The 27,561-nt window shown below is 43.0% G+C and overlaps 1 protein-coding gene across 1 annotated transcript in view; it reads left to right on the top strand.

The window, feature by feature from the left end:
• RMDN3 (regulator of microtubule dynamics 3) overlaps positions 1–27,561 on the top strand; it is a 149,434-nt gene that overhangs the window by 37,038 nt on the left and 84,835 nt on the right. The window contains exons 3-4 of the mRNA XM_078659823.1: positions 19,026–19,200; positions 26,700–26,843. Coding sequence (XP_078515949.1) covers positions 19,026–19,200; positions 26,700–26,843 — 319 coding nt within the window. The remainder of the gene's footprint in view (positions 1–19,025; positions 19,201–26,699; positions 26,844–27,561) is intronic.

Raw genomic sequence — 27,561 nt, 5'->3', positions numbered from 1 at the left:
ATGTCTGAGTGAAGCTTGAACTGCTGCTTGTGCTGTACCTATTTGATGTATGTATGAGTGAAGCTTGCACTGCTGCTTGTGTTGTACCTGTTTGATGTATGTATGAGTGAAGCCTGCACTGCTGCTTGTGCTGTACCTGTTTGAATGAAGCTTGCACTGCTGCTTGTTATACCTGTTTGATGTATGTCTGAGTGAAGCTTGAACTGCTGCTTGTGCTGTACCTGTTGGATGTATGTATGAGTGAAGCTTGCACTGCTGCTTGTGTTGTACCAGTTTGATGTATGAGCGAAGCCTGCACTGCTGCTTGTGCTGTACCTGTTTGATGTATGTCTGAGTGAAGCTTGAACTGCTGCTTGTGCTGTGCCTGTCGTTTCCAGTGGTGGGGGCTGCAGTGAGGAGCGGTGGGGGCTGAAAGGACGAGCAGGCTGGGAGAGGAGATATAGAGGCTTCTGTGAGCTCCCTGGCTGTCGTTTCCAGTGGTGGGGGCTGCAGTAAGGAGCAGGCAGGGAGAGGCAATATGAGACGCTGCGAGCCGCCATCTGGCAAAAGGCCAACACTTAAACATGAAAGGAGGCAAAGGGACGCGCGCACGCTAAACTCACGGCAGACTGGTGAACGCGCCCAGACCATCTGGATTCCATTACCACAGCGCCCTGACAGCTCTAATTGTTAATTTATTGCACTGCCGTGCTCGTAACCACTCAAGATATGGCGGAAGTGCTGAAGCAGAAAAACATATGGCCTATTACGTGCAGGCTACTAAAAATAGGGCACCGCGAGGACCAATTACCATTCACATGGCAATTTAAAGGACTGAATAATCTCGCGCACTGAGGAATTTTTCCTGCACTATCCAGAAGCCCTAACATAAGGAGCTCGGAGCTCCGCCTCCCCTGCTGACGCAGGAGGCGTAGGCCGAGCCCTAAAAAGGGCTAAAGTCTCCACATCCTCAATGCTCCTGGGTCGCTAACAAAACCAGGTTACGGAGCTACTCCTGTTCTCAGACTCCAATCCCATCCATCTTTCGGCAATGCCGACACTAGTGTCCAAGAACCAAGGCCAGGTCCTATACAAGGACTCTCTCCTTTTCTAAATATTGTAACTAAATTCCACAAGTTCAAGGTCATCGATTTTCCTCTGAACTCCACGCATACCTTATCCAGGGCGCGAGTGGAAACAATGTACAAAACATCCAATTTTAAAATTGCAAGCAGTTCCGCTTATGGTATCACTGGTTGGAAGCATCTCAATAATAGATTCTGTATTTTTCCCCTCCATCGCTCACAAAGTAATTATAAGTGCTTATGTCAAACGTTACCCTTCTAGCTACAGCTTGATACCAGTATTTCCCCCTCTGTCCCTTTCCCTCCCCCTCCCCCTCCTCTCTCCCCCTCTTCTCTCTCCCTCTCTCCTTCTCTCCTCTCTCTCTTCCCCCTCTCTCCTCCCTCTCTCCTCCCTCCTCTCTCTCCCTCTCTCTCTCCCCCCTCTCTCTCTCTCCCCCTCTCTCTCGCTCCCCTCCTCTCTCCTCCCCTCTCTCCCTCTCTCGCTCCCTCTCTCTTCTTCTCTCTCTCTCTTCTCTCTCTCTCTCTTCTCTCTCTCTTCTCCCCCCCTCTCTCTCTCTCTCTCCACCCCCCTCTCTCTCTCTCTCTCTCTCTCTCTCTCTCTCTCTCTCTCTCTCTCTTCCACCCCCTCTCTCTCTCTCTCTCTCCACCCCCTCTCTCTCTCTCTCTCTCTCTCTCTCTCTCTCTCTCTCTCTCCACCCCCTCTCTCTCCCTCTCTCTCTCTCTCTCTCTCTCTCTCTCTCTCTCTCTCCACCCCTCTCTCTCTCTCTCTCTCTCTCTCTCCTCTCTCCACCCTCTCTCTCCACCCCCTCTCTCTCTTTCTCTCTCCACCCCCTCTCTCTCTCCACCCCCTCTCTCTCTTTCTCTCTCCACCCCCTCTCTCTCTCATAGCATGTCAATATGGTTCTCCCCATCTCTTTAAACTAACATTTGAACCGGTTCACAAACTGTTGTTCAAATCTCGGAGGGGAAGGTCACATTACTGGGGAGTACTCTCACTTCCACTCCCAGAGTCAATAAATACAGCCTTTGTTTTCTTCGTTTACCTAACGACTAGCTGTTTCCCACAACAAATGCAAACCTGTTTCAAAGTTTCAACACATTTTTATCTCTGTACGCCTTTCATACTTTGTACATTTTTTGCCCAAATCCAACATCACCGGCTAAATATAATCTCCACTCCTTTGACATCCGATATGGCAAGCAGATCAGCTATGTATTTCCTAAGGGTAATCTACACAAAGAACTTCAGTGACACACGCATCTATTGCAAGATGATTTTCTGCAACTGTTCAGCTTTGGCACTCCAACTCTAGCAAACATCTACCATTTAAGGAAATAGCATATTCGCCAAATGTAAGATGCACTTTGGCTAACTTTGTTGGCAGCGGTTCATTTGGAAAGAATCTGCCATTCTGCAATGTGAAACAGCACCCGCGCACAGTGCTACAGTCTGGACTCGTCACACTACAGTGATGCAGCGATAAGGCCGATAGGTTAGGGCATCTGTTCTGCTAAGGAGAGCCTCTATTTATGAGGTATTTGTTTCGAATAATTGATCGCTATATTCCTATTCATATCTTATTGCTGTGTGAAGCATACTTGTTCATAATACTTGTAATGTTTATACAATTCAAACTATATATTGTTATTTATGCATGTGGTTTTAATGTGTGTGGGTATATATATATCCTATCTTTTCTTTACTTTACTGTTCTTTATCTGAAGGTTAATAGATAGGAATGCCTCAATTTCTACATCTGGTTATATATATATATATATATATATATATATATATATATATATAATGTTTTAATTTTTATTTGAACCTCCTCAATGATATATATTGCCTTTTACCCAACATCCTCTAAGGGTATTTACCTTACCTACATCAAGCATGTGAATCTATGGAAGATCCAATACTGGATAAGAAAATAAGTTACTTACCTGTAACTGTAGTTATCCAGTATTGGTATCTTTCATAGATTCACATGTGACCCACCACCTTCCCTCAGAGACTCACTTTATAGTCCGGGATTATTATTCTTCCCACTTGTGCTTGACAATCTGACGGACTAAGTCTCTGTAGAGAAGGTTCTAAAGAGTGCTGTCATCTGATTGGTTATAGTTCAACTTTAGACCTTTAAAAAAAGGACGTAGCTAGGCTATTAAACTGATTTTTTAAATTCCCATTATAGCCTATGATAGCGATACATACTTCTTTATTATGGTACCGTGGGACTCCCACTTTGACAACAGGGAATGATTCAAGCATATGAATCAATGAAAGGTAGCAATACTGGATAACTACAGTTACAAGTAAGTCAATTATTATTTTCTTTCACCATCTCCTTCACTCATTATTTCGTACACTCCCTCCTCACTCAGACATCTCTTTCCTCTCCCCCTTTCCTCTCCCCTCACCCCCCATCCCCCTCCCCTCCCTCGACTACCTAAATGAAGAGTGAGCTTACTTTCAGGCGTGTGGTTGGGGATTGCTGTCAAAGCAGTAGCTTAAAAAGGGTAAATCTAAGTTGTTGATATATTGGAGTTGGGGAAATATTTAAATAAATCTTTACCCAAGATGGCACTTGACCTCTTGTCACTTTAACCAGCTTATGGGAAGTTTAAAAACGTGTTATCGAGGGATGAAGATGGGAAATTGAGAGGAAATCTTGTGGACACATTCCTCCAAATGAAGAACATTTAGTCCTTTTCTCCTGTTTGCTACAGTAGCATATAAACTTATTTCAGGTACATAAGACTTGCTTCTCCAAAGTCAGTATTTCTTATAGCACCTGGTGCAGAAAATATTCCCTGAAGAAGCATAGGGAAAATGACCCACTCCCTGCTACAGAGAGCCTTAAATATGCTGGTACTCAAGGTGTATCGGGATATTAAAGGCACTGTGCGTCAAAAGCAATCCTTAGCCGTGTTATCAGGAGAAATACATCCGATTTATCAGCCCTGCCGCTTGAAGAGGGAGTCTTAGGGTTTCAGGCTTTTAGTCTGCTTAACGACTCCCTCACTTGTGCAGATTCAGCCTGGGAGTGATTGCAGACTACTGTGATCCCGATGGGGGAGAACAAAGGCCCTACATATGACAATTGACCTTGCTGGGGACCACATGGAGGGTAACTGGCTAGGACCTGCAATGTTTTTGAAAAGGACTGTGACCCTTGTGGAAGCAAATAAAAAGGAGGAAGCACGGCCCCTAATGCCTGCACTCCTTTCCCAACGAGACAAGAAGTGGGATACAGCCTATTAGTGATGAATGCCAAGAAGACATTTAGAGGCCTTCGGGAACTGCCCAAGAGAATTTCATAGCTTTCAAATAAGAAGAGGGAGTACATAGCACATAGCAGATATTGGAGGCCACCAGAATGCCTCAAAAACCAAGGTCACAAAAGAATGCCTCCATTTGACAGTGCGCTCTCTGGATATGAAATGGGGACGTAAGAGTGTGCCTCAGAGACCTGTACCAAGAGACGAACCCTGATCAGAGAGACTTCTTTCTTATCTCCTGTTCACTGGTCGTTCTTTAGAAAAGACTACCTAGTGCTTTAAGAGAAACAGGCAAAATAGTGAGCGATTCTCTGGCGGAGGTTCCTTTGCCTCCTCCTTCGTCCCAAACAGTTTTGTGGTAAGTTCAAGAGTTCTTTAAATTTTTTGGAAGGAGACTGTGAGATCCCACTTCCTCAGTGTTGACATGCTCATCTGTCTGATTACTGGTGAGGCAAACCTTGAGATAGATGGCAGTAGTTCCTGATTTGTATCTTCGGGGCCAAGCGCACCATGCCAATGAATTTGCGCATTAATGAGTTGGGGTCTGTCTTCTTTGCGTGATACCTCCCTATCGTTCCTTATGATTTGTGTGTTCTTTTTAGTCTGTGTTGCATAGCCTATTTCTTGCAGGGTGGTGGTGATATTAAAATCGTTTAGCCCTTATTTGCCCATGGGTGTGCCCTGTTTGGGTGCTTCCCACCCCAAAGGCATGAGTACGATCTGCACTTTTGGATGGATTTGCTTAAAAGGGGTGTGTTGGCCTTGCAAAGACTTGAGCCAGCCCTTAACGATATTTCTTCTATCACTTCTTTTCTCCCATCCTACATTTAAGAGGTGTGTTCCTGATCGTCATTGCTAAGGTTAGACAGTGGGGAAAAGGTAAAGACTTTGCTTTTTAGCACACCTTATTTTCATATTTTAGCGAGTAGGCTGGTACTCCAGCACTCTAAATTTGATGACGAGAACGTGGAGTATGAACAGGACCATAAACCTAGCAACCAAAATGAATTATTCCTTCAGTCTGAGGGTCTGTCGAACTCTTTCGGAACGTGACTTATTCCCTCTTTAACAGGAGTGTACTCGTGTTAGCAATTGTTTGTTTTTTTTGGTACTTAGTATATGTCCACTGAGGCTCGTGTTTCTATCTTAAAAAAAAATAAAAGTTACTGCCAAGACGTACATACTCAACAGCAACACTTGGGGAGTATGGAAGCCAAGAACGTGGGTGTTTCTGTGTTGAATTTCTTGAAATCTGGATCTTAAGTTGAAAGTGCAGAATGTAAATGAGGAAGATTGCAATTTATGAAAGTTACCTATAGTTATGTGAGTCCGAAATTAATAATTTCACTGTCAACCTCCAGGTATAAACCGAAATGCTTCGCGTTCTCCAAGTATACAGTTAATCGCACATCTAGTGTCTGCTCCTTAACAGACTTAATTATTATATTTTAGAAGTTCTTCAGAATAAATAATCGAAAAGAAAGATCTACTTAACTAACTGTTCCGTACTAACATACTTCATCTTAGAATAACTAAAAGATGTCTCTGATTGTCGAAAAATGTTGACTTATAACTGATGGACTATTTCTAAACTTGCCAGAGGCACACTGAGTCTGGAACGCAGGCTTTGCTGAGGCCTCGCTGGGAAACGCTGACTCTAAACTGCAAAGCTGGACCTTCCAGTAGCTGTTCCATAAAGCGGATGACCTGAGTTGACATTTCTCTATAGACCATGTCTGACAGAAATCAAATCAAATCAAATCAAACTTTATTTCGATTGATTTTACAATCATAAAAGTTCATTGTAATAACATTTTTCAACAGTTAAAAGAAAAAAGAAAAACACAATTGATATGTACAAAAATATAAAATAAAATTAGTATTTCCTGACGTCATCTGTACATTGGGAACCTATGTGATCCCTGTGAGTTATACACACAATAAACAATATATTTTACGATGCAGAGACAGCAGATAGAGAGCGAATTTTCAAGCAAGCCTTTAAGAAGCAGGCTATAGATTTGGCAACATATGGAGTATCTAAAAACTGTAATGCCAAAAGGGCAGGTCTGCATCTTCTCAGCCCAAACTGACGTAGTAGTGGGACCAGCCAGCGTTTACGCGGGGTCTCATACAAGCTGCAAAATAATGTTATGTGCAAGGTGGACTGGACAGAACAATCGTCACAGGGACATCTGGCTAGTTCACGAGACCAGTCTAGAGGCACAGGGAATGACACAAGACGATAAAAACAATCAAATCGAAATCTGGTTAGAACATATCTATCATAATTTGACAAATAAAAAGACAGATATGGTTGCATACCAAAGGAGGATTGTGCCATCATTAAATGGGTATTAGTATGTTTACCGATTTCAGAACACATACGTAAAGCTCTTAAATGGGTGGCACATAGGTTCTTCAGAGACTTTCTTGGAATAGACGTTAATAAAACAGGGTTTGTGAAAAACGCTGGGCAATTCAAATCATTCAGGAAATTAAAAAAACATACAAAAGCCAAGGGATCCTTTTCCAGTGAGCCAGTGTCAGGCAATCGGTGATTAACAACCGAGTAAGGAGACATTGCTCCTTAGTCCAAATACGGTGCCAGAGGAGGATCGGTTGGTATCTGATAGTATCAGTGATATAATCCCAGCCGAGCTCAACATGGCTACCGTAGTTGGGGGCACTGCGAGGGAGAGCTAAAACATATTTTAGGAAATCATTTTCAATAACTTGGAGCTCATTAACGGGAGCATAGCCCCATACCCCCGCTCCATAAGTGGCCACACTCAGGCATTTGGCTTGGTATATTTTCATAAGTACAGCAGGGGCAGGTTTACCCAATTTCCTAGAAAATGAAGACAGCGCCGTTGTAGTGCGCTGAAATTGCAGTGTCTTACTAGAGGTGGCAGGTTTCCACGACATCCGGTCATCAATAAGAATCCCTAGATATGGATATTTTCTAGCAGATTCTAACCTAGTACTGTCGATATAGAGAGGCTTACATTTAAAGGCTTTTTTGCCAATTTGCATAACGAAGGTCTTGGTTATGTTGACTTTTAGACCTAGCGAAAGCATATACTGACAGTACTTATCCAGTTGGAGCTGGAGTTGGATTGGTGTTCTCGCTAAGATGACTGAATCGTCGGTGTACAATAAAGCGGGAATTGGGCGGGTATTTATACATGGAAGATCTTTACTGTCCACCAGCATCGCTTGCTCCAGTCCATTTGTATAGATATTAAATAGGAATGGAGCAAGGACGCACCCCTGCCTGACGCCCTTTGTGACAGATTTGTGACATGTTCCTGCGCCTGGGATCTAGTTTAAAGTACAAGCGTGACTACCAAGATGTTTTCCCTTGTGCATTCAAAAGGCTTGTAGAACGAGCCAGCATAAATTACTGCCGGAAATATTTTTTTATTATTTTGAAATGTTGTATCAACAACACAGAAGACATTACTTTAAAATGACATTTTCTTGGTGATTACAGTAAGGCAGTTTACCCCCTCTGTGTTTTGTAGTTCTTATACTCTTTAGTTCTTTATTGTAGCCAGTTACACCTCCTTGTTGCATTTATGGGAGTGTAATTCTCCAGACCTGCCCTTGCATCCGTGTCTGTTACTTGATTTACTAATGTGAGTAGAAGATCCAGTAAGGTGGCGAGTTTGTCAATATATAGCATTGTTTCTCCCTGCATCATCCGGCTTATGTTGCTTGTGACTACAAGCGGTGATGTCCACTTTCTGGTCTAACATGACTGTCTTCTTGTTGAGCATGAAGGTGCTTTATGCCAGCAATTGTATGAGGTCGACTTGAACCTCCAGTTTTTCCGATTGCCATGTTAGGGCCTGGACGCTAGCAGTTAGGAGTTTATGGTATTATGGATCCTGTCATGTTCCTTCAGGGGGCATGTTTGTTCGTTGATTTGCGATGGCTTATGCCTCTTCCTCCCCCGCCTTTTCTAGGGCGTTTGCATGGTCCTCTAGCCCGAAGATGTTGTCATGTTCAGGTTTATCCTATGAGAGAAGTTTGAAGAATCCAGGTCTTATTGATTGCGAAACTCTGATGAAGGTCTGATCAGCAAAATTGGACAGTGAACCTCGTCTCACTTTGCAGGTGTCTAGAGGACTCAAGGTTGTCTGTTTGTCCCTTTTTGGGCATTTACACCGTTATATTTTTGGATTCAGTTGATGTTGATATTAAGGCGAATGATGTGTCTGGTTCATCGTGATCAATGCATTAGCTGGCCCTTCAGGGCTATGCTTATTTGACACGATCATCTCTTCGTAATAGGAAGAGTCCTGTTTATATACAATGGGATTAGTGTCTCTCGTGCTAGTTGAGGAGAGTTCTATAATCTCTATTTCCTCATGTTAAACCCTAATTTTAGACAGGATCTGGAAGTCATTTGATTATTTGGGTCTGTTTGGCAGTTAACATTTGGTGTTCTTTCATTAAAGTCCTGCTTGTAGCTGTATGTAGGGGTAGACCATATGATTTTTTTTGCATCTCCTGCATCTCTTGCATCACTTGAGTTTTGCAGCTTATTGATAATTGTGGGAGGTTTACCCTGGTTCTGGTCCTAGTAAGGTATTTGTGAATGGTGTTTTGTCGTCTCACAATGGAGCCTGATCAGCTGTCCTTAACAGTTGCTGCACTCAGCCTTTCCACCTCATGCGATTTTCGTCCTTGAGTGGGTCCTCCATGGGGGTGGTTTCTTTACCTAGGCCCAGAGTGAGCGAGGTCTGTTTGCTTAATCTGTCTCTCGTAAGTCCAGCGCCGCACTTAGCCCACCTTTTTGTTATTGTTGAGTTAACAAGACTCAAAGACTTTGTGGAACAGTGTTCAGCACAGAGCAAACACTGATGCCCAGACCTGCTGATGCCACCCCCGGAGACACGGAGCCGACCTTGCTGATGCCACCATGGCTGCCATTGGTAGCGTTGTTGTAGGTTTTGCTGAAGTCTCTCCAATAACCCCCCTCCCTCTTGCCCCCCTTCCTCCATTGATGTGGGCTTTTGTCCTAAAGGAGCTTTGCCCGTCTATGGTTGGTTGACCTATAGGGTTTAGTCTTTAGTGTTATGAGCTATGCTCACTACTTTGAGGTTACTCTCGTTGTACAGGAGGCCTCTTGCTGCAGTTTGGTAAACTCGTCGTACAGTCTGTTACGGGGCTGTGGGGTATGTCCATGCAGAAATGCCCTAATGGCTCCTAACATCCCAAAGTAGTGTGTTCTGGGTGAGGCGGGTAGCAGAGTGGGATTGAGCGGGAGTGCAATGGTTGCCCCCAGGCTGCACCTAGACCTAGCTGGGCCACTTCCGGAGGCTTTCTGGGCTCTCACTTGCAAATCCTGAATACAGCCTTGAGTTCACTGGCTCATAAAGTGCTTTAATGCCCTTGAGCTGTGTTCGCACCGTATAAAACTGCAAGTCGAAAATGCACTACTAGGCATCCTATATAAGCACAATACACAAAACGAAATTTACAGCATATCCCTCTGTATATAAGCATTTATTTTCACTATAGATATGTACCTATCTTTGTGTATTGCTTTGTATGAATATGTAGAATAATTAGGTTGTTAAAATATATATTTTTCTTTCAAGTACAATAACACTTCAAAGCTGGTGTTTATCTGGTGCATCGATAGTCTACATGTACTTGCTTCCATTGTGCATCTATGTACCTTCCATGTACTTGGATCTGTGTGTTTGTTACTTTTCGCCTGAAAAAGCATATCCAATGCACTACCCTATTTCTCATCCTGTACCTCTATGAATATCTTTATTCTACATATATGTACCTCCTTTATGCATCTATATACTTTCAATGTACCTATGGAACTATATATTTATCACATTCTTCTAATTTAGCATTTCCAATGCACTATCCTATTTCTCAACCTATACTACTCTCAATAAATCATCTAGCCCAACTTTCGGACTCATCACAAACTTCTTTCGACTACTCTTTCCAATGCACTACCCTATTTCTCACCCTATACATCTATCAATATATCCTGTACATCCACTCTCATTTATCCCAAACCCCATACAACTATGATCCCTAAAATAATCCTTTCTAGACTCTCCCCTACTCTACCCCTCCTTGCATCATCTGACACCTCTTTTGCTATACCGATCCCCAAAACAAACCTTTCTAAACTCTTCCCTCTGACTCTTCCCCTCCACACAAAAAAAATCTAAAAAATAAAATATCTAAATCCTTCACTCTTCTATCCCTCCACTATGCTTTACAATCAAAATAACAGACTAACATGTTTACTTATCAAATTTCTTATTCCACTATACTAATTCACCACCAATCTTTTATGGGTTCCAGAGTAGCGTGCTACTCGCCAATAAAGTGCTTCAACACCCCATCTGGGTTACAAGCGCTATATAAAGGCAAACCTTTTTCCCTTTTCTACCACTCCCCAACCATTCTCAATCCAAATAACTGACTAACATATCCACCACTCAAATAACTTTCATATTTCACTATACTAGTTCAACACTAATCCTTATGGGTTCCAGAGTAGCGTGCTACTTGCCAAAAAAGCCCTTTAAAACCTCATCGGGGGTAGCAAGCCCTATATAAATACAAACCTCTTTCCCTCTTCTATTCCGCCGCCTACCATTCTCTATCCAAATAACTGAATAACATATCCACCACTCATATTACTTCATATTCACTATAATAATTTTCAAAACTAATCCTTTATGGGTTCCGGAGTAGCGTTCTACTCACCAGAAAAGCTCTTCACCACCCATCAGGGGTAACCGGTGCTATATGAATGCAAACCTTCCTTCCCCTTATATCCCTCCACTATCCTTCTCTCTCCAGATAACAGATAATATCCACTACTTAAATTACCTTCATATTACACTATAATAATTCAACACTAATCCTTTATGGGTCCCGGAATAGCGTGCTACTTGCCGAAAAAGCTCTTCGATGCCTCGTCAGGGGTAGTAAGCGCTATATAAATGCAATTACAGTACAATGAACACAACACTCCTAGACATGAATTTGATATACCCTTCGGTAAGTTCTGATAGTGGACTTTGTCTCCTGGCACAGCAGCCAACCAGCTGCCTAGTTCAGATTTTCAGTCTGCAGACTGTGCATCCAGTGCAATATATACATTTTTGTTTACCTAAACTTTAAAAAAATCCACAATTAGTTGACACCAAACCCAAAAAAAAGAATTCCTTTTCTTTCTTGATGGTCTCTTCATATTCCTGATAATAATGCAGTTTGATTACATTTAAATACAAGTTCCATAGTTAACTGATGTCAGAGTACATCCACATTGCTGGTACAAAATTGACCCACTCAGTGCTTTTAAGTATAACAAAAAAATACCTTGTATTCTTTCTAAAGTTGTTTATTATTTTACAATTATATCAGGGTGTTTGTGAACAGAGGTGGTGACAGTGCAGTGTGACACAATTGCGAATAGCGAGCAATAGAAATATGCATCTTTAGTTTTTCATGTAGTTTGGTTAAAAATATTTTTTATTAGTATTTTGCATTGATAGGAAAGCAACTGTGACAATGTGCACCAGCACTCACCTTTTACAGTGTTACTTATTATACACGAGCCATTACAACCTTCATAAACATGCTAGTTGCAACAACTTATTTTCAGTACATACGTAGACCAAAATGGGATATTGATGGTCCCAGGTTTATGAGGGAAGACACCTTCAAATAAATATTGTTTTTTCCATCCCATCACATATGCCCATTCCCTGATGATCACCCTTTGGCGGGGCCAGTAGGGATGTTCGTTTAGCTGTGCCTCGTCTGATAGTATTGCAGTTTCTGCTACCCAATGTCCTGACACTCCTTGGCCCCCTCCATCAATCAATCAATCATATTGCATTTAGACCGTGCACAACTGCTTCTTAAGAGGCGTCCCGGCGCTATCAGCAAAAGAAACTGACCTAAGAGTAAGATAAACAGGATAGTTTAAGCCTCATCAAATAGAAAGGTTTCTAACTATTTTTTGAAGATGGGGTCATAAGCAGCCAAATTGGCACTGAATCGGCCATGAGGAGCTTCGGCTTCATTCGCTCTAAAAGACCTTCATTGGCGGCCTGCTTTGCAAAGAATCCATTTTAAGGCACTGTGTATTGTCCATAGAGCAGTACACAAAGCCGGGCCAAAAGTACTACAAAGAAAATTTGGCTGGTACTCCCCTGCCAGATCCTTGCGATCTTCTTCTGCCAACCTGGTCTGCGTCCCTCATGTTAAAAAAAGCTCGAACAGGTGGCAGATCCTTCAGCTTCACTGCATCCAGACTTTGGAATGCATTACCTATGGAGCTCAGACAACTTGACACCTTGTCGTGTTTTAAGAAAGTTCTGAAAACTAGATTATTTCCTAGGGGTTAGTTCTCTGCGTATGTTTTGCTCTGTTCTCGTCAGCTGGTAATCAAAGCGCCAGGATATCCTTGGGGTGACAGCAGCGCTATACAAGTGCATGTTACATTACATTACATAAGGAGGCATTTGACGTCTGATAGGCCAAGCATTACAAAGTTTAGTCATCAAAACGGCAAAGGTTTTACTCCCTTTTCTGACCATAACATTTTTTGGAACCTACAGAAGTTGCAGATAATTCGATCCAAGGGATCTAAATTGTTGATATGGCTAGAGTCTTTTCCTTGAATAGATGGGTCTGTGCCCTAAAATGCTCTAAAAACCCGGGTAGGAGGTTTGATCTTGAAACAGTTGACAGCCATTGAAGACGTTTCAGATGAGGCAAAATTTATTGCCGGTGAGGAATTCTCAGAACCAGTCTTGCTACAGCATTTTGTACCAACTGAAGTCTGTGGGTTAGGGTCGCAGGAAGGGCCAAATAGAGACTGTTTGCATAGTCTAGTCTAGACATTGCTATCATGTGCACAGTTGTTTCCTGAGTGTTCTCCTGTAACCAAATGTAGCATTTTCTTCATCAATTTGAACTGCGCAGAACACACGGTAGACACCACTTGTATTTGCGATGAAAAAGAGCAGTTGGAGTCACAAAATATTGCCTGATTTCTGACAGTAAGAGAGTGGGCGGGTGGTGGATTAAGTTCCTCCAGCCTCCACCTGCTAGAATCAGGCGGGCACTTTGATCCAAGAAAACTATCTCAGTTTTTTCAGAATTTAATTTAAGAAAGTTCTCAATCGTCCACCCTGCAACTCCATGTATGCTTTGCTTAGGGTAAACAGCCTTAACCCCGCATCAGTAACCACGCATGCTGTTACAACGACCGTGTTGTGACAACGCATACCATTACCCCGCAAGTTGTTACAACGACTTTCGGAGGGGGGAGAAGGTGTTTTAAATCCACCACCTTCCCTACAGTCCGCACAGACTGGAGTTGGAATAGTACATTTTACTATTCCAACATCCAGCGCCCCCCACAAGTCGCTGTTACGACGAGCGGGGTAATTAAATGCGTTGTTTCAACGCGGTCGTTGTTATGACCGCGTTGTAACAACATGCGGGGTGAAAAGCGGCATATTCTTTGCTTAGTAGTAGTCAGGGCCTTGTCATTATACTGCTGAAAATACAATATGAGCAGAGTGTTGTTAGCGTACAACTCTACCTGCACACCCCAAGATTCTGTTGGCTTAGCCAGCGATACAAGATATAAGTTGAATCAATTTAATACCACATTCATAGACTGGGAAAGGATTGCATGTAGTGCCCTCAATACCACTGGCTCCATAAACTCTTTCAATACCATTCACATTGCCGGGTAATCTCAACATCCAAACAGCCAGTCATTAAAAACAGATCACCGGGTAGTAGAGTTGTATGTGTGCTATACCAACTCCACTGTCCTACCAAGTTTGGATGCATTTAATAAAGGCTACTCTTTGTGTCTTGTTCAACCACAGAAATGTGCAAGAGTATTTTCTTTTGAAGGAAACTCCGTGGGATCTCATTGTGATCATTTTGGAGCATGTACAGTAGTTTGGACAATGCGGGTGTCTTGAATAGGACTACTGTACCTGCTGTTGATTGGCAATGTGTTCCAGTAAAGTAAGCCAGCACATATCGTCTTTACCTCTTGGGTGCTATGGAGGTGCCGGAGACATCCTCTCCGCCAGTGTTCAGATGCTGAGGGCGGCTGCTGTGCGTCCTAGCACTAGATGTAGGAAATCCTTCTGGTGTGAGCACCTGAGGGATTTCCTTTCATTGAATTCAGCCTCTGGAGTTGGGGAAGAGCTTCCCCAGCAACAAAGGCACTGTTTTTTTTGTGGTTTTTTCTTTCTCTGAAATGACGATCGGCGCACATGGCTACTGAATTGCTAATGTTCAGTCCCAAAAAAGATTATTTTTCACATTTCGACACCTTATGCAAGCAATATGGATCGTGTCAAGGTGAGTGATGGACACCTTCTCTCAATAGTTCTGGACCCTAGTTTTGAGAACCTTCCTATCTGTTTTCTGAACATTAAAGAATTGAGTAAAATGTGCGTGTAGAGTCAAAGCATCACTATTAAACAAGACACAGGGCAAATACCTCCACTAACAAAAGTCAAGATACAGTTATGAAGCATGGACAAAAACCCTTAATTGTAGGCTAATAAAACACTTTTTAAATCCTACAGCGCTAAGGGAATAGTGGGCAATAAATTGAGAGAAGAAGGAAAGTAACTGGAGGCAAAATAAGTTAAAAGTGTAATTGTTAGTCCCCTTATACAAGTACAGTGCTAACACTCAGGATCCCAGATCGGATAGCGAAGACTACACCATGAACGGTAGAGCTGCAAAGAATGTGCCCAAATATTTCAAGGCCTGAAGTATGTCAGGCAGTGCCAACATACTGTGTTCTCAACTTGGAGCTGTCTGGATATGTCAAGGCAGCATCACTCTGTGTAAAGATGCAAACTACCTTTGAGCCTGGCCTAGAGCTGGACGTTGGGTTAAACTCCAAGTCAACAAAGTCGCTTTTGGCAGGCTGTGGCCAATTGCAGGTTACCTATTGCTTACTCTGTTTCTTGCACAACGCCCAGTCGCCATCAGGATCGGGCACAGCAAATGTGCTCCGATTAAAATGGGACAGAATGTGCCTGTTCATTTATTGGTGTATGTGCATTATTGTTGACAGGGGGATGGGTGAATGCAGGAATGAGTAGGAGTGGATGCAAGAGTGCAACTATGAGTGATGGAATAGATGCACTAAGTTATTGAGTGCCTCAGCTCACTGATTAATGAAGAAGTAGTTATAGCCATAAGCCAGATCTATTGTCTTCTAGTGAATTTGTCTTCCTGGCTCCAGACGGGAAGAACTTTGCAAAAGCTTGTGGATTTAAAAAAAAATAAAATAGAATGCTGGCTGAGTGGCATATGGTATGTGTATATGTGTGTATATATATGTGTGTGTGTGTGTTGTATGTATGTATGTATGTATGTGTGTATATATATATATATATATATATATATAATGCACCGAACACTTATGATAAGTTACTTCAAGTAGACGTGTCATTTTATACAAAATCAATCATTGGAATGATGAGGCTTGTGGACAGAAGTGTGACCTTGCACTGTTTGTTCTGCTGATAGTTTCCTTGTTTTTGTGGAAACGACAAAACAAGAAAATACCTTGTCTCTTTGGTGAGCTCTACATTTGCATTTTGGTGTCTTTGTTGTTTTCAATCCCTTACTTGACACTTTTATTATCGCAGGCTTCTTGGAAAGGTAATGGTTAGATCGTGAAGCATAATTGGTGTAGATGTGAAACATCTCCTGGCGGGTAGGCTGGGCGACATTTTAGTGACTTTTGCACTGCAACATGTCCATGTTAGAGTGCTTGCCACTTTGTAAGCAAAGCAATGTTGAAGAGCAATTCAGGAACTTTTATTTTAAAATGTATGAGAAATGGCTTGCAATGATGCATAGAAATGTCCTTTCACCACCAGTGGCATTAGAAGTCAGTGAAACCTCACTGTGGCACTCTGTACACGTTCTAGATTCCTCCAGTAAAGGGGAATTTCCTCTGTAGTTTCAAAAGTGCTGCTTCATTTTTGACTGCTTCAATAACTCTGAGGGCATAAGTGCAACCAGTATTAGCATGGAAAGCTATGTCAGTGGCCAGAGTTAACAAACTGTGTACTGGCTGTTTTGGCGTTGCTCTTCTCAAGTGCCAATGTTGAGAGGACCTTTTCACACATGACCAAATACTCACTTAACAAGTATTGTATGGTGTACTACAATAAGTTTAATTTGCAAAAATATACGTACATTATTTATATACCATGTGCTATCAGTGCAGAGAGCAAGCAATAATAAAAGCAAAACATTCCATAAACACTGGAAAAACACTGTTTCTGTTTTTAATGGCGCAAAAATGTGTAACCACTGAGAACTACTTTTTTTTTTTAACATATTGAAATCACTTGAAAACACTGACAACACCCTCACCAGAATTTACCAAAAATAGAAACTGAAAACAGGAAAGCCTACTTATATTGCACAACTACTCACCAAGCTACAACTTATAACAAAAACAGCTTATTATTAATCACATAGGTGAAACCTATTGCATTCACCAATGTTTGTTTGTAAGTTTCGCCCCTGGGGTGGGCTCCCCAGGGCCTATTATAGCTTGGTAAAGGGGGCCTGCCACCCCCTTTCCATTACAAAAAAAGGGAAAAGGGCCCTGGGTGATGGCATACCCTGGGGGCCTATAGAGGTTTGGGAAGGAAAGTCAGGCGGCCCTCCTCGCCTTTGAAATATATATGGCCATGGGGGATAGCGTCCCCATGGCCATAATAGGCTCAGGATATGGGGCCAAATAGTCCCCCTCCTTTATAATAAAATAACGGCCCTCTGCGATGCGTTTCCCAGGGCCTAAAGGGGCTTAGGGAGGGGTCCCACACAGCTCCCTCCGCCTTTAAAACATATATGGCCCAGGGAGATGAGGCTCGTGGAGGAAGTCCATGCAGAACACCTCCCCTTAGGGGAAAAAAACATGCTCCCGCGGCATTATTACACCAAATCAAGGGGTCGGTCACACGGCCCCCTCAAAAAATACAGCCCTGGGGTATGAAGTCCTCCGGGCTTATTAGGATTTGGGGAGGGTGAGGCCACATGCCCCCCTCACCTTTAATGTGCAGATGGCCTTGGGGATGGGGTTCCAACTGCCTAGTGAGGCTTGGGGAAGGTGGGGCACACCGCGCTACGTTTTCTATTTGGCCCTGGATACGGTCCCGGGGGCCCGAAGGCCAACCTTATGCTGTGCACAGCAAATGCCGTCCGCAATGTGGGTTTGGCTGTCTGGTGGGGATTTGGCCATAGGCTCTGCAGCCAACCCCCTGCTGCGCACGGCCGGCTTTGCATATATGTCAATGACAGCGTTAACGTTTTGAAGTAAAAAAAAAAACCTAGACATTTACCTGTTTTAGTTAGCAGAGCTAACTATAACTTGAGCCCCCGTGCACTGTTTATGACCACACTTATTACATGATTCATGACATGTTTTATGACCTCATTGATGACATCTCAAATGACACATCTCTGATGACATCATCCAAGCTTCTTTTGCACACATTTCTCTAGAAACTAGTTTGGCATTAGGGGCCTGAAAGTAAGTACAAAATAGCTCAGATTAATCAGAAGTATCATTAAAGGCAACACAAGGAGATGATGGACGGAGCTCTGAAACTTTTCAGACACTCACCCCCAGTCACAGATCTAGGTTGAATCCATCATCATTCTTTAGCTCACTTTGCCACCTCAGTTCAGACCCAGCTAAATGCAAATCAGTCTTGACCCTGTGCCTCATGGGAACAGTCCAGCCCGAACTGCCAAGCCAAGTCTTCCCTGAACTGTAATTAAGCATCTTGGGACGGGTAACACAGATACAAATCCCACGGGTGTAGCAAGCATGTGTTATGTGCAACATTAACCTATACCATACACTTCACGAGTAGCCTAGTTCACATTAACAATCAACCACAGATATTTGGGAAACCCTTATTGTTCACTCTGTATATGAGTGTTCAGAGAAAGACAAATCCCTCTAGATACTCCATGTCGCTTCCAAAAAATTGAGTACTCCTAAAAGAGTTATAGAATCTTAGGAGTACTCCTGGAATTCTTTGTGTATTCCCAAAATGCTTGTTTACTTAAGCATAGGCCTTTGCCTACAGTTGTAGATTTTTTACTTTATTCCAACAAATTTTATTAATCTGGCCAACCTAGTAAACTTTTTAATAATACATTTTCTAAACGTAAATATTTTAAGAGCTATATGTGATCATTGAATTTATAAAAGTGTATTAATTTTGGGACTCTGATACATGCTCTTTTTTTAGAGTTCTTTCTGACCTTATATTTTTTTTATGGTAAAAAATTAACGAATCGGAATTATTGTAATGGAGATGAGATTTTAGATCAGTGTTATTTTTGGCTTATTTTCATTCTGGCATAAGCAAGGAACCTTGATCACATGTAGATTTATTCCATCTTGCTTATAAGTTTACCACATTCAAAACTTGTTTCAGTACACACATTTCTGTGTGGTAAGGATTTGTAGTGCGCCTACTCCGTCTTTTAAAGGTTCTGTTCATTTGTATTTGGTGATTTTCTTTTTTTAACATATATTCAAGATTTTAGTTTCTTTTTTCCAGTGTCTCACTTTATTTTATTTCTGTTTAGTTTCATTTGAAAGATCTATGGAAGCTGGTGATGCGTGTTCTGCTCGTATCGAAGATCCTGTCATTCTGCAACGTCTAGAATGCATTTATCAGAGCATAACAGAACTGAGACAAGAAGTAAAAGAACTGCGTAATAGCCTTCAGGATTTGGCAACGAACATTATTGTGCAATTTAAGTAAGTACACATTTTGTTATTGGGAGGACAGAGTTATTTCATGTTAACTTATGATCTCAAATGCACTGGTTCCTCCAAGACTTTATGTTCTAGTCTAATGTTGCCTTTAAACTGGGCGATTTGTATGTTAGAGAATATGACTTCTGAATGGTATTCATGCTGCTACTTGTTTGAGTTTGCTCTGTAGTTTGAAACCTACACATTTCACAGTTCTTCTTTGATTATTAAATTGGAATATTAAGGCATGGCAAAGTACAGTGTGTGGCTTAAATGAGGTCAGACCAAATTATATCACCTGCTGTAATACCATATAATGCACACACATACATTTAAGCTTAAGGGTTTTGTGTTGAATTCTCAGCCATTGGAGTAGCAGGTATGTGAAGGCGCTGAGCAGATTAAAAAATGTTCTTGTTTAGAGGAAAGCCACAAAGCTTATCTATGTACGCAGCATGAGGAGGTTATGGTACGCAGCATGAGGAGGTTATGGTAGTGTTTGGTTAAAGACATTTCTGCGGGCTATTGCCTAGGGCAATTATAATAAGGCACCCTAGGATCGCTGTACGTATGCTTGGCAAGCCATCTGACCTTGATTGTGTCTGCAAGACATTCTTTGGTATTTTCTGTGTGCCATACTATGAACAGTTTTTTTTTGTCACAGCACCTACAGAAGTAAACAAGTGTCAGAATAAATATGTTGGCACTCTGGCAGAGCTTAGTCTTGGTATGACCTTGGCTTCAATTACCCAAACACAATAAATAAATAAAATAAAACTGACGCTTCCATCTCTCGGATGGATAATACATAAGAAATTACATTTCCTATGTTGTGCACTCAATGAATACATGTGTTTGCCTTTGACTCCGGCAAAACGGTCCACTGTATCGAATGTGGCAGAAGATTCCAAAAGGATCACTTCTTTTACATCACCAATGTTCTTAATTGGTCTCTAATCTACCATTTCCCATCACCATTGCCATTTCTGTCTCTTTCTAGAGTTAAAACCTAAATGCTACCACTCAAGGGGGTCGGACTTCACCAGGAATTATTGCAATTTCGCCCTCAGTCTCTCTAAGATTTTAGCTATGGCTGGATAAAGTGTAATTAGCTACCAGTTTGATACATTGTGAGAATACAGAGTAGTTATTTACATAGTGGAGACTCAACTCCTTGCTTCCATTTGGCAGGTACCTTCCAGTGGCCAGTGAGGTGTTAATTAACACTGGCTGTGCTTGCAGAAGTGAGTAGTTTTCAATTGCTACAGGACACTGGTCACCCAAAGAGCCCGAGTTCATGCTCTTGATAGGCACTTCACCTATGTTCTGGTTGCTGGTATTTAGGTGGTCCAGCATGGCCTAGACCACGCTTTGGGTCCTTGATTCAGACACATCCCGTTGTGACTAGGAGCACTTCATATCTCTTCTTTAATGCCTTGGATCCTCTTGGGAGGAAACATATAGCTAGCTCCTCACAGAAAATTTGTGAGGGTTGTACAATCTAGACTGAAAAATGGAAATTCCAAAGAATTTGGAAATCTAAACGGCTGTATAGGTGAAATATTTTGCTCTTCTGGTATGCTTGTGCCAAGATAGTGTGCTTTGGCAAGGTTCAAGCTAGTGTTCATGCCATCAGTGAAAGATCTTAAATGCGTCTTTCAATCAAATGGGAGGGCTAAACTGCGTGTTGCATGCTTTCCTATTTAAGGCATGATTAATGTGAAAATAATTCAGATAGTGGCCCTTCCATCTAAGGAAAAGAATTTCCGACACCTGTAATTATGGCTTGTACATTTGGGAAGCTAACATTACATCCAGTGTATAGCTTGCTTTGTGTGTGCCTTTTTGGTAAGAATTGTTTTACATTGAAGCATTCCAAAAAAATAAGATGTCTGATGCTCTGGAGTTGAAATGGGTCCTCTACATGCTGCTAGAAATAATCCAATACATTAGTTTGTGTGTGTGAAAGGGAGACCTGACAGATGACATAAGTGAAGGGAGTAAGTACTTCGAATGCCACATTTGGGGTAGATGGTAATCCACTAGGAAAGAGCAAGCAGAAAAAAGTTATATTTAGAGGCTAAGGGCCAGATGTAGGTAAATTCCATTTACCGATTCATAAATACCGACTCATACCGAATCGGTATTCCTGAATCGGTAAATGGTATGTAGGTAAAAAATCGGTAAAAGATGCCGACTCGGTATGAGTCGGAAACCCAAATCGGTAATCACTGAATCGGAAAAATCCGATTCGGTAAATACCGAGTCGGTGATACGCATGCACCCCAATGGGCCACATGGCCCATAGGAATGAATGGGAGTCACCGAATCGGAGAAATCCGAGGCGGAAATTTCCGAATCGGTATTTACCGAATCGGTATTTACCGATTCGGGAGTTTGAAACACGCCATGTGAGCCTGCCAACCAATCAGGGACAGCCTACACACCCCACAACCAAGGCCCTGTGAATCCAACCAATGAGAGTGAAGCACCCCACCCCAGCACCTGGGAGTGGCCACACCCATGCAGGTGGAAACCAGCAGAACAAACAATTCTTCAGAGGTGAGAGGAGCACAGCATCCAGAGGCAAGCAGAGTGACAGAATGGAGGTACAGGAAGGCCAAAATGAAGGTGGTGAGCGAAAAAGGAAGACAAAGTTCAGCCAAGAGGAACTACAGGTGGCTGTGGAAGAGATAGTAGCCCACTACCCAAAAATTTTCGGGAGGCAGTCTCTGCATGTTGCAGAGACTGTGAAAAGGAACACTTTGATTGCAATTCAGGCCAAAGTCAATGCCATAGGTGTCACCCACCGGGAGATTGAGGACACCAAAAAGAGGTGGTACGACCTGCGAATTGTGACGAAGAAAAAGATTGCTGGCCAGAAAAAGGATGCTGGTCTGACTGGAGGTGGCAGGAGCAAAGCACCCAAACTGACACCGATAGAGGAGCTAGTGGAAAGCACCATGGAGGCAGAATGCATCCATGGGATAGGAGACCTGGATAGCACAGCGAAAGCAACCAAAAAACAAGGTAAGAGGCATGTTCCCACATCCACCCCCACCAACCCAAACCCCTACCCCACTGTGTACACTCATCACACTGCAGAAGAGCTCATACTCACTGACAGCAATGCATCATGGTAGACGTAGTCATGTATACACAGATGCAAGGTGTGCAGACTATTTTATTAAGAGCCACACACAGATGAACAACAACATTGACCCTATGTCCATTTGTTTCTACAGGAGAGTCGTCCCGCAGTTCTGTTCCACCGAGGGAGGAGAGTGCAGCACCAACTAAGAGAGGGGAGAAAACAAAGAGGAAAAGTTGTGAGAGTGCAGTTGAAGGAGGAAACGATCCCACCCAGGAGCCATCAACTCCTGTCCGAGCCACAACACCTGTCCCACTGTCCCCTCTGTTGTTTGGATCTCCTGAGCTCACAAACACACCCATAACAATGTCCAGAGGGTCCTTGCCGGGAGGGGAAAGTAGGCATGCAGAGCCCCCGCATAGGATCCTGCAGACCTCTGAATCAGAGGATGAGGAAGATGTCCCCCAAAATAGTGCAACAGTGACTGACAGGCCAAGACCACCAATTGCAGCAGGCGCTGCGCGCACCAGTGTCCTTGGCAGGAGGGCACGTGAGGGTGGGGAGGGCCAGGAAGGGGAGAGCGTCTTCTGTGGCCTGGAGGGCACAATGGTAAAAGTACAGCACCAGCAGGCCAAATCACTGCAAGCCATGCATAGGCAGGTCCGCTGTATGAACACCAAAATGTCCAACATGGACAAGGGCATAAGCCAAATGGCATCTAGCCTGGAGCAAATGGCACAAGGGATCACAGACATTTCTACATACTTGGGAGTCCTGTCGGACAAGTTAGACAGGGATCATCTCCAGCATGCCAAGGAACAACAGTACATGCGCCAACATACTAAGGCCATGAACAGGTTTGCTAACAATACAGCACTCCTCTGCAGACGCTCAATTTCTATGCAGGAAGCATTAGTGCACTGCTGCACAGACTTAACACGGGGCATGGGTAGAGTGACCTCTGCGGTGGAGCAGATGCTGAACTCCAACACAGTCAATGCTGGTGACACGGGTGTGGAGGAGACTGAGGGGTCAACCAGCAGGAGTGGCTCTAGTACACCTGTACAGCAGGTGCGCAGGAGCGGGAGGCGCAACCAAGCTGAGTCAGGCACCAGCAGGGAATTGGAAGGTCAGGCACCAAAATCCCGCAATGGAGTGTGAGGACGCAAGCACTAACCTATGCGGAAGATTGACTCAACTGCACACAGTGACAGAAACTGAGAAGGTGCAGCCAGTGACATTGACGTACATTCATGGATCCTCTTCAGTTGTTACAATGATGATGTAGTGATGATTAAACTACACATGTCATGTAGTAAACCTGTGTATGTGTCATACTTTACCTAGAAATAGCGTTGTGTTATATCTGTCCGTCTCAATCTACCATCTAGTGCTGCTGGTCCTGTTGCCTGGGGCTCTGCACGTTCTTGGTCGTCATCTATGTTCTCATGATGGGTCATCTCCACCTCTGTGCCTTCCTTGGTAGCAAGATTATGCAAGATGGCACAGGTCACTATTATTTTGCAACACAGAATGGGGGTGTACTGTCGCGCACCTCCACTTTTGTGGAGGCACCGGAACCTGCTCTTCAGGAGTCCAAAAGTTCTCTCCACTACATTGCGGGTGGACCTGTGTGCCACATTGTATCGCCTTTCTGGTCTGTTGGTTGGGTTGAGGTACGGTGTCAGCACAAAGGAACGCAGGGCATATGCACTGTCACCTGGTAGAGAACAAGAGGTACATGAGTTACATTCACATTGCACATTTAGATGAGGTCTACTTGAGGGTGTGTACAACTTTTTTACCTAGCATATATCCATCTCCAAAATCTCCATTCAATAGCCTGGTGTATATTCCGCTGTTCTGGAATATGTAGGAGTCGTGCGTGCTGCCAGGGAATTTGGCAATTATGTCTGTGATGATGTTCCCTGCATTGCATATCACCTGCACGTTGATGGAGTGCGTCATCTTACGGTTTCTGTATATGTGTTCGGTGGCTGCAGGTGGGCATAGGGGAATGTGGGTGCCATCAATGCAGCCTATCACATGCGGGAAGTGTGCCAGTACATAGAAGTCTGTTTTAGTTTTGGCAAGTTCCGCAGGTGTGTCAGGGAACTGTATGTAATGTCCCATTCTCTGAGTCATGACATCCAGGAATTTCCTGAAAAAACGGGACAGACAGCTCTGGGATACACCTCCTACTGCAGCTATCACACTCTGGTAGCTCCCAGAGGCAAGCAGGTGTATGCTACACAGCACCTGGACATGGGGAGGGATGGCGTGGGCCCTGGGTGTTGGATGATCCAGGTATGGGTGGAGGTCCCTTATTAGGTCCATGATGGTCCTGGGGTGCAGCCTGTACCTCTGGAGTATCTCAGGCTCAGTCAATTGGAACAGAGTGATCCTCTGCCTGTACACCTGCTCCTCCCTTTGCCATACCCTCTGACCTGCAGCCTGTAGCCTTCGCCTCCTCGCAATCACATAGAGTGCCGCCATTTTGCCAACAGTGTTGCATTTTGGGCCCTTTTTATTGCCTGCACCTGGTTACCACCTGCTTTCAGTCCATGGTAATTACCGACTCATAAATACCGAATTTTGTTGAAATCGGTATTTTTTTCCTTTCCTACATCTCAATGGGCATTTTTTCCGATTTCTTATTTACAGATTCGGTAAATAAGGACTCGGTAAATAAGGTGTCGGTGAATACCGATTCGGAAAATATGTTATCGGTGAATACAGAATCGGTATTTTACCGATTCATATTTTCCGATTCAGTACATTTTTGACACCTACATCCCGTTTTCTAAATATCGGTCGGTAACGGCCGATTTTGGGCCGTTACCGACCGGTATTCGCCTACCTACATCTGGCCCTAAGTTGCTTGGGTACAGGCCATCTCAGCTAGTATTCTATTTACAAGGAATACAGTAACTGAAAATCAGAGCAACCACACGTACATGGGTCAACTCCCTACAATGGAACAAGATGTTATGGCCCTAATCAATGCTTTGGTGAGTTAGGGAAAGAGGTTTTCCAGCAGCCATATTTCTGTTAAAAAACAGAATGTGACAGATATGAGGTTTTACCAAGTCCACGATTTTAACCTGTGTTTAACCAGTGAGCTATAATTAAACAAGGCACAACAGGTGTATTTCGTAGTGCATTCACACTTCACAGTTGTTTTACAGTTCATTGTGGCTGAGATAGCCCTGGTCCCATGCCGACTTCAAATCATGCAAAAGGGTTGAAGGCGAAGGGGCTGGCTCACAAAGGCATCTAGGAGTATTAAAAAGAGTAATGCTGTTGTACTCTTCCATCTACTCTTATCATGCTTTTGCGAATCGCCCCCAAAACATTCAAACTATTTGGGTCATATTCATATAGCGGTGGTGCAAATACAAAGGACTCTTTACACTTGTATAGGGAGTTGGACGTTTCAGTGTCCGTTCACAAAGGCATGTATGACTATGTAAAAGATACTCCTGTGGGTACCCCATACATACTCCTAAATGTGTTTGTGAATCAGTCCCATAGTCTTAATTTCTATATTGAGAAAATCAATAAATGTAGTTGATGTGGTTAGTTACACAAAACCAAAGGGCTCACCTGCAACTCCATCTGTTTCCAGAGCACGGATTTATGCTAACAATAGATGAAGTATTTAAAAATGAAATTAAGAGGGTCAAGAACTTAATCTTGTGCGATGCCATCTGGTAATAGAATTGGTGGTGAGAACGATGAGCACTAAGAAAAGCTTGATCACAAAGGCAGGAGGGTAGCCATTCAGTACTTCATCAGTGATGTCAAGGGTGAGGAGGTTAGATAATTGGGTGGAGTGGTTGTCCGTGCTCAATGCGGATGAAAGGTCATGGAGTATGACAATCTATGCGCAAGGTAGTTATGGTGGGCCGAAGTAACGAAGTTAGCAACCTCGAGAGGGCCGTTTCAGATCATTTCTTGACACTGGAAGGGAAGAATTTCATGTTAAAATTATAGAACTTTTACATTGTGAGCCATACTGCAAGAACTTGTTCACTAGTCACACATGCCTCCCTAACTCTGAATTACTGAAAGTCTAACTTCACTTAGAAAGAAATTGCAGAAAGATACATCTCAAATATAATTAGCATGCATCACTTTAAAGGGCATTTGTCACCTTTTATATGGATTACATATACAGGTTGGACGTGGACCCTGCTATCGGACACTGTCACAATTTCCACATTAGTGATTAACTGCAGATAATGTGCTTTTCGTTCAAAAGATTAATGGAAAATTGCACATAAGCGCTGCATTCCCCAAACAGAATGGACTCAGACATAAGGTTTTACGGAGGGAAATCTTGCTAGAAACGTTGGTTGTTTTGTGATTTTTTTTTTTAACTAACATGTTTATATCTGCCTTCCTTCAGGTCCCACGTTACAGAAGGCCAGAAAGCGACTCGTCGGCGAAGGTTTGTGTTGCATAGAGAGCGGAGTGATTCCACAGGATCTAGCTCTGTCTACTTCACTGCAACCTCAGGAACAGCATATACAGATAGAGAAAGTGAAGGAGGGTAAGCAGTGTTTGAGCAGTGCACCTTTCTTATTGGGCTTTAATGTAGGTAAATAGGATTGTCATCCTTGACTTTTTTTTTTATTGGGGCTTTCTACTAACTCGGTACGGTCTAGTTAATGAATTCTCCCGTTCAGTCCAGTGAATTGGGTACAGGATAGATTGGACATGTTTGTTCTAACGCCAGATATGTGTCCCACCTCTGTTAATGTACGTTCTGTCTTGGGTCATGTCTCCAAGGAATTGTGCATCATTAGTTAAATGTTGTCATCCTAGAGTGTAATTTTGGCATGTTTGTCCTACTAGCATATAGTGCTCCCCTTGTGTCTCCACTGCACCAGTTGTGACTTGAGTTCAATCGTTAGTGTGAAGATCAGTGGTAATAGAGGGCACCCTTGTTTTTTTCCCTTTGAATTGCCAACTACCTGACCGTTTACTGCCTATCTTCACCCGCATTGTGCTCTACTGGTAAAGGAGGAAGACCTACTTCAAACACAACTTTCCCAGACCATATATGCTGAGCATCTGCTTCAAGTAGAACCACTTCACCATATCAAATGCTTCATGAGCATCTAAGCTTGCCAATGCACACTTATCTAGTATTGGGGTATCTTTCATAGATTCACATGCTTAGAATCATCCCCGCCGGCGAGGTGGGAGTCTCGCGGTACAATAAAACATATACATTATAGTCATAATAACATTACACAATAGGCTAC

The sequence above is a fragment of the Lissotriton helveticus genome, chromosome 9 (genome assembly GCF_964261635.1).
Source record: "Lissotriton helveticus chromosome 9, aLisHel1.1, whole genome shotgun sequence".
Taxonomy (NCBI): Eukaryota; Metazoa; Chordata; class Amphibia; order Caudata; family Salamandridae; genus Lissotriton; species Lissotriton helveticus.
The sequence above is the reverse complement of the archived record's forward strand: the minus strand, read 5'-3'. Positions and strand labels throughout refer to the sequence as shown.